Raw genomic sequence first — 9,554 nt, forward strand, 5'->3', positions numbered from 1 at the left:
GGGAGGGTGGGGTGGGGGCGTGTTTACAATTACAAACAAGCCGTTCCTACTCCAGACGGACAGAATCAGAATATCAGGAAGTGGGTCTAGGCATCCCTATCTTTTTCCCATTGTCCCAGGTGAATTTTTTAAAAACTGTAGCCCAAAGGCAAAATGTGGTCTGCGGCCTGTTTTAATTTTTTTTGACACACACTAATTGTACACATTATGAAGTATAGTGTGATAATTCAACACAAGTAGACAATGTATAATGATCGTATCAGGATAATTATAATTTCTATCTCCCAAACATTTCCTAGGTGATTTTTAAGAGGGGCTCAGGTTAAGAACCGTGATTAGGCTGGGACTGGTGGTGCTTACAGGCAGGAGGACCGCAAGTTCCAGTCCAGCCTCTGCAACTTAGCAAAACCCTGTCTCCAAAAAAAAAAAAAGACTGGGTACTGTAACTCAGGTGGTCAAAACACCTGAGTTCTCCCCCCCCAACCACCCCATACCTGGTAAAGAAAACACAAACAAAAGACGAACAACAACAAAAAAAAAACCCGGGACTAGACCGTACCCCGTACATTTCCCATAAACCCTTGGGGGACACTAGGAAATGGACTACAATTCCCATGATTCACTAGGCTCCGCCTAACCAAGAAAGTTCAAACACAACACCCTTGGGTGTCTAGGGCAATTTCAAAATTTAAAAACTCAATTTCCATGTCTTCTTAGAAGACCTTAAGGGAAAGAATCCTTTACAGGTACTCAGAGAAAAGAACATAAGGCATTTAGGGATACCGGAGACTGTGAAGTCCAAGGCGGGGGGCAGCCAAAGGCTGAGGAGCATCTTGGAAGTTGTAGTTTTAATGCAGTTGAACCCGACACTCCGGACTCCAGCATAAACTGGTGCTACCCTCACCCTCGGCCCTTCCCAAACCTCTTGTGATCTCGGGAAGAGTAATCGGCCTCACCCACGGTCCATCCTGCAGCTACTCTGGGGCGCTTGTGCCAGCTCCGCTTCTTCACCCGACAAACCCAGTGCGCATCTTGTCGCTTAGCAATGCTCCATCAGCCCCGCCCCTCTTTGGGAGTGCCCGCTCCGGAAGAGAGCGGCCTCCAAGGAGACCAATGAGAGACAGGAAAATAAAAGTTGGAAAGGGGCTAATGGGGGGTGTTTCACTGACTGTCTATAACGCTGGCATGCTTGAGAGAGCGCGTTTGATTGGAGAACCTGGAGCGTACATCAATAATTGGCAAGACTGTGGACCAATGGGAAGGGCTTGGAGTTGGAGGCGTTCTAAAGGATTCTTATTTTCCTGCAGTCCTGCTGTCACGCCGCCCCTTCTTGTGGAAGCCGAAAGTTCTTTCCCGCCCGAGTCCAATGTGTTCTACCCGTTGAAAGGGTAATCGGGTACTCCTTCTCCTTTCTAACCTCCATCAGGCCAGTCAGACCTCCCTGATGGTCATCCAACAATTTCCCTCTTGCTGCAGAGCAGCTGTTGCACCTCTTGCCAGGCCCGGGCTCCTGGCCCAGGTAGCGGGATCAAAATGAGCTATTTCGGGCCCCAGCGCGAGGCCCCTGGGGGGCCAGACTGGAGAGTTAGTGCTCACGCCCCCGGGCCTCTGTGTACCCGAAGCTGAGTCAGAGGCACCGAATTAGGCCCAGCCTGCTGGGGGGGCTGGGCCCAAGGCAGGGCTGAAGATGGGGGTAGGGTCTGTTTTGTGTCCTTCTGACAGCCTGGCCCGGCTACTGCATTCTCCAGCAATCTGCTCCTAAGACCTCCATCTGCGTCATCCTCAGAGCTGCCAGCTGGATGGTGGTGGGTTAAGAGAACTGAGAACTCTTCGGTGGACTTTTCGTCTCTCGGTCCCAACTGCTACTTTGTGTTCTCCATACTCTTCAAGGCTCCGCCCTCTTAGCCTTAGTTTCCCTTTCAAGATATTGAAGAATCTTAATGACATTTTCCTGGCGTCCTTTCCAAGCATCCAGCAGGCGCTTAATAAATAGCCAAGTCATTATTGGGTTTTCTAAATAAGGCTCTTAATGGCCGAATCTGGCCACGGTCCCAGTGTCCCCGAGAGGCCCGCGGAGGGGCCGGCACAAGACGCACTATAAATCAGCGCCTGTGCATGCAGGGGCACTGCGGGATCCAGGGCGGCGGTGGAAGAACAGGATGGAAATCCCGGTGCCTGTGCAGCCGTCTTGGCTACGTCGCGCTTCGGCCCCCTTGCCGGGAATTTCCACTCCCAGACGCCTCTTTGACCAGCGTTTCGGCGAGGGGCTGCTGGAGGCGGAGCTGGCTGCGCTCTGTCCTGCTGCATTCGCCCCTTACTACCTGCGCGCCCCCAGCGTGGCGCTGCCCACCGCCCAGGTGCCAGGCACGGGGGAGGGGGCAACTCGACTACTTTCAAAGCCAGAGGTCTGGGTCACCCCAAGGGGGTGCTGGGATGACTTTGAGCGTAGTGGAGAGTGCGACCACCCAGGGTTTCTGGAGTTCCCTCAGTTTGGATTGCTGAAGAGAGTTCGAGGTCCCCATTACTCAGAAGGGGCGGGGTGGGGGGATTGACTCGTAGTTCTAAGGGGAGTGGAAGGGCTGGGTCGCTGGGAGGGGAGTCTTGGCTCTGAAGGATGCCGGTGACCCAGGGAATCTGGGGGAAAGGTCAGGTGGTGATTCTTGAATGGTTGCAGTGTTGTTGTTAGTCTTGTTGTTGTTAATTTGGAGGTTGTGTGTGCTTCCCCGGATGTCTCCTGGAGAGGTAAAGGAGAGAAAGGATCCTGTGATTTGATGAAGGGCATCTTGGCCACCCTGAAGCAGGGGAAGGGTACCAGAAACTGCTGAGAGCGCAGGAGGTTAGGTGACCCGAGTTGGAGGGTTTAGAAGGACTCTGGAAACTTGTGGTTAGAGGCATCTTGACAATTTCTGGCGGGGGTGGGGAGTTAGGACTGCTGGGGCGGGGGCAGAGTGACTATGGAGTTTTACACTGGGGGAAGAGACAGGCTTTCTCGCCCTAGGATGGCTTTGGACCTGACCTTGCAGGGGAAGGGAACCTTATCACTCTCTGTGTGAGGGGAATCCAGTGATTAGAGGGGATGGGAGGATACCCGTTATAGTGGGTTACGAGGTCCTCACTGACTCTCATTAGGGAACTGGACTCCCCAGAGTCAGCAGTAGTTATGGAGCCGACAGGGGTGGGGCCTCGCCGGGTCTGGGGATCCCGGCCCCTTCTGATGACAGTCCCGCCCGGCCCCGCGCCCGCTGTTCGCAGGTGCCGACAGACCCCGGTCATTTCTCGGTGCTGCTGGATGTGAAGCACTTCTCGCCGGAGGAAATTGCTGTCAAGGTGGTAGGCGAACACGTGGAGGTGCATGCGCGCCATGAAGAGCGCCCGGTGAGCGCGGGCGTGTTGGAGCGGAAGACGTGCGCAGGCGCGAGGGGTGGGGCGCCTGCGGGAAGGGGCGGGCCAGCTGAAGCCTCTCTGCCCTCTAGGACGAGCACGGATTCATCGCTCGCGAGTTCCACCGTCGCTACCGCTTGCCACCGGGCGTGGATCCTGCTGCCGTGACCTCGGCTCTGTCCCCTGAGGGCGTCCTCTCCATCCAGGCTGCACCTGCGTCGTCCCAGGCCCCTCTGCCGCCACCGCCTGCCGCCAAATAGAGGTCCAGGCACGCTTGAACCCCGTGGTTGCGAGGGGTGCCGCTTTAGGCTCCTTTTCTTAAAGCCGATCTGACTCCGCCCAGCCAGAAGTCCCAGCGCCAAGACAGTCCCTCCATCCAAATCAAGATTCCGTCCTGACCTTCACCCTAGACCCAACCTTAATAGCCTAGACCCTTCCAATGACACCCCCGTCCAGCTTTTAGATCCCAGCCTAGATTCCATTAGCAATGACTCCACTTTCTTGTCTTATATCCCCTCAAGATTCCCTCCTGTACTTCCCTCTAACTGCTGAAAAAAATTTTATCCACATACACACACTCTGACACCGGATTATGATGTTTGTAGCCCTGCTTGGTCAGGCATAACCCCTCCCTAAACGGCCCAGACTGCAAACCTCCCACTCCAGTCTAGGGCTATGCCCCAATACTCTGGATCTTTTCCTAAAAGCAGACACTCCACTGTCCACACCCCATTTTTTGACTTGATACCTCATCCAGCCACCCAGACTCTTGAGCTCTTTTCTGATTCCCAACCTTTGGGACACCTATCCCAGGCCAACTAGGACCTGCAAACTCAAAACTGTATAGGTTGCCCCCCAACCTCCCTAGACAAAAGATGTGTCGGGCCCCCTCCTCAGTTAACTAGAACTCTCCAGTCCCTTTGTCTTGACCTCCAATCCACCCTCCACACCTCATCCTCCAGGACCCAACCAAGTGGCCACTCTTTCATTCCCTCACCAAATGACCCGTCACCCCATGCCCCCATTCTTTCCTAGGCTCACTCCCCAATAAATGTGCTACAGCACTGTTAACTGCTTTGTTTGGGCTGGGAAGAAAGGGCTGGAACACAGTTTAGTGTACGGTTGGGGGATATTTATTGGAGGAGCGGGGAATGTCACTGTCGATCGTACATCTCCCGTAGGATCTTCATGCTTTCTGAATAACGAAGCTGATTCCGATGGGATGCCTCCTTCCACCTGGTGAGGTAGAGTGAGGATTCAGTAAATGGAAAAAGAGGTCATGGGGGGAAGCCAGCTGGGGGAACCTCACCTCTGGCGGATGCGTTTCCAGCGCTGCATGTTACGATAGATGAGTGTGGAGGGTGAAGGTTCGGGCTCAGAGGGCTGTGTGGATAGAGATCAGGTGTACATCCTGGAGCCCCACAACAAGACCCACAGCCTCAGGCCAGCCTCCTATACCCACCTCATCATCGGTCGTGCCCTGGGTCTCAGGCTGCAGTGGGGATGGAATGCGTGATCTGCAGGCATCTCCAGGTGGCCCAGGGGCTGTAGGTGGAGGCAGCTTGTACACATCATGACTTTTGCTGTTGGCAACCTCTGAACCCTAGAGATACAATACCCCATACCAGGCCCAAGAGAATCAGAGCAAAGGGCTGGGAGTACCTGTTTTATCCTTCTTGCCTTTCCCAGACAACAGACTTAAGGGGCTCACTGGGAAATCTATACTTGGAGGACTCATATCTGAAGGACAGATACCTTAAACAGCCTGGAAGTCAGCTCTGTCTGCTCCAGGGATACCTGTCTTCTCCTGTCAGCTTAAGAACCCTTGTCTACCCTTGACCAGCCCAGGAAACCCCATCTATACCTGTCATCCTGGGGTGGGAGGTCACATCTGTGTCACCTAGGAACCCTCTTCCACTATTACTGGTGGTCAGGTAGTCATCATTTCTGCTCTGATCTTTTTTTTTTTTTTTTCGTACTGGGGAGTGAATCCAGGGGTGCTCAACCACTGAGCCACACCCCTAGCCTTTTTTTTTTTTTTTTTTTTTGGTATTTTATTTAGAGACAGGGTCTCACTGAGTTACTTAGGGCCTCTCTAAGTTGCTGACGCTGGCTTTGAACTCGCAATCCTCCTGCCTCAGCCTCCTGAGTCGTTGGGATTACAGGCATGTGCCACCATGCCCTGCTCTGCTTGCATCTTAATAGTTCAAAGGGTCATATGTATGTCCTGGGGACCCCTGTCTACCCTCTCAGGCCAGATGATTAATGGATCCCCATCTATCCCTCCATAGCCCAGAGGGTCCATGCTATACCTAGTAGCCTCACCTATCTGTACTAAGGATCCATGTTCAGCCCTTTAGCCCTTGGGAACCCAATAATGGAGGTCATGTCTCGGCCCGAGGGAGCCCTGTTGCCTCTCCCCTAAGGCCACAATGCCATGTCTGTCTGCCTCAGGAGACCTCTGTCCATACCCCTAGCCTGAGGATGTACATCTGTGTGCCTCACCTGGTCCAACATTCATTTGGGAGACTTAGGGACCTATACTTGGCAACCACTAGTTTAAGGGGAGGGTCCCTTGAGCCTGTCTACCCACTGCCCTCCCTGGCTGCTGGGCTGGGGCCCACCACCCATCCCACCTCCTCATCTTCGGGCAGTGGGGGCAGTGGTGAGCTGGGTGAGTGTTCACGCTCGCGCACTGAGGGGCTGTTGCGCATCCAGGCTCGGCAGATTGGGTACAACGGTGTATTCTCACTGAACTGGGCCAAGTCCACACTCCGGTCAAACAGCTTGATCACATATGTGTCTGGGGTGGTGGGGGTGGGAGGTAAGTGAGCATCCTTATGTAGCCCCTGGCTCCCTGCCCACCCACCCTCTAGGGGTTGCCTACTCACTGGATCGCTGAGGCCCTCCCTCAGCTAGCCCATCATCCATCTCCCTCCTCTTCTTCCTCCGCTGGTGGGGGAAGCGGGCAGATGGCCTGTGTGAGGAAAGGAAGTGTCAAGACAGGGGTGAGGGCTGGAAACCACATCCACTGGCTGGGGCCCCTGCCACCTTACCTTTTGCCAGTGGCTGCGATGGAGCAATCTCTGTGGGGAAAGACAGGGCATTAGCAGGCTGACCTTCAAACAAATGCCTGCTCCAAACCCCCTGAAAGGGCACCCTGGGACCCCTTGAGTCTTATGTCCCCCTCATACACTGGGGTTCTAGATGCCAACCATGAGGGGACCTAAACTGCTTCTATCACAGTTTTTGTGTATGTACTGTGGTTAGGAGTGTATCAGAGAAAGCGCAGGCAGAGTGGCCAGGGAATAGATGAGGAAAGGAGTTACCCACCACATTCTCGGATCCAGATCCTATAAAACAGCTTACTTGTTGTGGTTGTCTGAGGGGGTTTTCCCGGCTTCCTCGTCCAGACGCTCCCTAGTAGCAGAAGAGAACTATTGGCTCAGGGTTCCTAGGGCCTGGTGTGTGTGTGACTGCATCAAGTGGCTTCCCCATGAGACACCTTTCTCCCAAAATTAGCCTCTGGGGTCCCCACCCAGATCCACCCAGGATCAGGAGTTTCAATTTGCCAGAGCTCCAGCCCCATGATCCCACCCTGGACCAGGTTCCAACCTGTCCAAGTGACTCTTCTCCAGCAGACACTGCAGAACAGCATCCAGTTGGTTCCGGGCTTTGGCCATCTCCAACTCTGGGGGCAAAGGGTACCAAGCAGGAGTCAGCTCTCTATGTATATCTCCACCAGGGCCAATCCTATTGCCTGGTCCAGGCATGCTAAAAGGGTACAGCCGGCAGAGACTGAGAGATACAGGGATTCCCAACATCCCTTAGAGGAGAGACAGTTTGAAGATGGGGGTTGGGGCAGCTGAGACTGTAGCAAAGAGCCTTGCATCATGTTCACATCTCTGTCCCAGTCTTGGCTTCTCTCCTGAACCCCAACTTGTAGATCCTACAACTTAGACACCTCCCCTTGGACATCCCCTGTGCTCTTTTTGTGCACCGGGCCCTACACTGGCCTCGGTGTCTCTCTCAACTTACCCCTCTTCCTGGATCCCACCATGAAGGGTGACCCCACTGTCTCCCAGTCCCTTCATTAGTCTCACCATGGACGCCTGTCCCTCCCCCATCTCAGCCCTCTAACCCCATGGCTTGACCACTTGGCCTCCTGAGTGTCTTCCCTCTTTCACCCGTTCTATCCTGCCCATCCTGGTCCTGTCTTCTCTTTTCCTTGGGATCCTAACCTCAGTATCTCAAGGTAGCCAGGGGAACTTCCAAAATCAAAATCAAAAACAAGACCCTGATTTTCCCCAGCTTAGAATCCTCCAGGACTCCACAGCACCCCCCAGAGGGTGAAGTCTTCATTCAATCTGGAGTTCACAGGTCTATCTCTAGCCCCTACCATCATTTGTGTTCAGACCCCTAAGGGGTCTGAATATTTTTTGGCATTGGGAAGGTCCTTTATTAAGCCACTTGAGTTCAAAACTCTCCCTTGGATCCTTATTTCTCTCAAAGCAAAAGCCTAAGTCCTCACCTGGGCCCACAAGATCTGTCAACTCTGATCACCTCTTTGCTTCAACCTCCTCTCCACCTCACTCTGCTTCAGCCTCCTTGGCCTCCCTGCTGTCCCCCCAACTCACCAGGTAAGGCTTCTATTTCTGGGCCTTTTTCGGGCCTTCTTCAAAACTACTTCCTTTGTTTGGCAGTTCCCTCTAATATCATTTTCATAGCATTCTGCTGTACCTTGCCTCACTCCCACTCCTGATCTCCTTAACTTCTCTCTTTAAGATTTAAAAGGCAAAGTCTTGCTATATTGCCCAGGCAGGCCCTGAACTCCAAGGCTCAAGTGTTCTCTTATCCTCCACAGGATAAGAACTACACCACCAAACTCAGCTTCTGTCTTCTATATTTAATAATATTCATCGGATGTCATTCGACTATTATATTTTTGTTTGAATTCTTTGCCTCCCCACTGGTTTTACCAGGCCAGTCTTGGATACCCATCAGCTCTGCCCCAACCCAAAATGACTTCTTCTGTCTGAGCTTGTTTCCCTATCCAATGCACTTCCTTATTCCTAGGATTATTGGAATATAGTGACTTGAGGGTTAAGAGTCCTTATTTTTCAAATTCACAGCACAACGCCTGACACATGATCACTGCTGGGATCGGAGAAACTGAGGTGGGGGCAAGAAAAGGGCCCTTCTCAGTTACCGCATGAAAATCTCCTTCTCTTACCAAACCACGCTGTCTGAACCACCACCATTCAATCTCAAAGCTACTGTCAGCACAGACGGGGATGGAATGATCGATGCCTGATATTGCGATTGTCAGATGGGCTGCAAGCAGAAGCCACCTAGCCCGCCTTTTCGCGATACTCCTGCCTAGCAGACCTCCAATACCCTGAATAGCACAGTGCTCCCTTTCAGGCCCCCGATCTCCGGGTTCTCACCTGATTTCTCCACTTTCACCTTCACCGGGAACATGGTTTGGCTTCGGAGTCTGGCTAGCTGGGTAACAAAAAACCCCAAAGTGCCTAGTGTCACAAATCAAGGCAAGAGGCGAGCGGGGAGAGGTCAAAGGTAAGCTCCGTGTACGGAAGGCCCTCCAGCTTGAGCAGTGTCCAGCCGCGACTGCAGCAGTGGCCGCCGCCTCCCTTCTTCCCCTTCTGTGGGTGGGCCCCTTCCACAGTCTCTTGTTCCCATTAGTCAGCCAAGTCGTCAATTTCGTTCGCTGGCCAATTGACAGCTGCCCCCCCACGGCTCCCAGCCTTAGGTCCCACCTTTTGGGCTGCCGCTTCCGGAAATAAACCAACGACAACCCGGGGTGCTTCCTGGGAGGTGTAGTCCTAGCTCCCGAGACTCAATCTGTAACGCCGCCCTTGCCTCGCGGGGCGCGGTGGGAAACAAAAGCTCCGGCATCGCAAGGCTTTTGGGGAGTTGTAGTGTTAGGTTTGGGGAACACCTATTTACCTATTTACAGGGTTTAACTAACCGTAGGAGTCCCTCTGGTTCCTAAAAGGAAGACTAGTCTTAAATTAGAGTGGCCTCCTCTTACGGAGCACTAGTTAGATGCCCAGCTACATGTTAATTTCAGGTACAATCTCATTCATTTAGCAAATAATTAGGCACTGGGGAAATTGCAGTGAACAAAAATCCTTGCCCTAATGGAGCTTATC

The 9,554-nt window shown here is 53.1% G+C and overlaps 3 protein-coding genes across 13 annotated transcripts in view; 1 reads left to right on the forward strand and 2 right to left on the reverse strand.

The window, feature by feature from the left end:
- Proser3 (proline and serine rich 3) overlaps positions 1 to 1,890 on the reverse strand; it is a 12,615-nt gene extending 10,725 nt beyond the window's left edge. For 8 of the 9 annotated variants that reach the window (XR_007343105.1, XM_048791045.1, XM_048791047.1 and 5 more), the window contains exon 1: positions 957 to 1,890. Coding sequence is in view for 7 of the 9 variants with exons in the window: in XM_048791045.1 (XP_048647002.1) it covers positions 957 to 967 (11 nt within the window). In the remaining 2 variants the exon portion in view is untranslated. Of the gene's footprint in view, positions 1 to 783 lie in introns of all 9 variants that reach the window. The other variant, XM_048791048.1, reaches the window with a different exon arrangement.
- Positions 1,891 to 2,025: 135 nt separating this feature from the next.
- Positions 2,026 to 4,452, forward strand: Hspb6 (heat shock protein family B (small) member 6). The gene is made up of 3 exons (XM_015497230.2): positions 2,026 to 2,357; positions 3,253 to 3,375; positions 3,474 to 4,452. Exons 1-3 carry the CDS (start codon positions 2,160 to 2,162, stop codon positions 3,639 to 3,641), a joined length of 489 nt encoding a protein of 162 aa, XP_015352716.1. The 5' UTR covers positions 2,026 to 2,159; the 3' UTR covers positions 3,642 to 4,452.
- A 46-nt stretch (positions 4,453 to 4,498) lies between these two features.
- Positions 4,499 to 9,034, reverse strand: Lin37 (lin-37 DREAM MuvB core complex component). Of its 3 annotated transcripts, none has more exons than XM_048791195.1 (9): positions 8,829 to 9,034; positions 6,997 to 7,155; positions 6,751 to 6,801; positions 6,438 to 6,467; positions 6,273 to 6,358; positions 6,018 to 6,184; positions 4,844 to 4,926; positions 4,691 to 4,764; positions 4,499 to 4,617 (listed from the first exon to the last, which is right to left on the reverse strand). In XM_048791195.1, the coding sequence occupies exons 2-9, from the start codon at positions 7,152 to 7,154 to the stop codon at positions 4,568 to 4,570; spliced, it is 699 nt and encodes a 232-aa protein (XP_048647152.1). In that variant the 5' UTR covers position 7,155; positions 8,829 to 9,034; the 3' UTR covers positions 4,499 to 4,567. The 3 variants fall into 3 exon arrangements, with proteins under 3 accessions (XP_048647152.1, XP_015352702.1, XP_015352701.1); XM_015497216.2 differs by having other exon boundaries at positions 4,844 to 4,984; positions 6,997 to 7,072; positions 8,829 to 9,032; XM_015497215.2 differs by having other exon boundaries at positions 4,844 to 4,984; positions 8,829 to 9,032.
- Positions 9,035 to 9,554: the final 520 nt, after the last annotated feature.

This window comes from Marmota marmota, unplaced genomic scaffold, assembly GCF_001458135.2.
Source record: "Marmota marmota marmota unplaced genomic scaffold, marMar, whole genome shotgun sequence".
NCBI classification, from domain to species: Eukaryota; Metazoa; Chordata; class Mammalia; order Rodentia; family Sciuridae; genus Marmota; species Marmota marmota.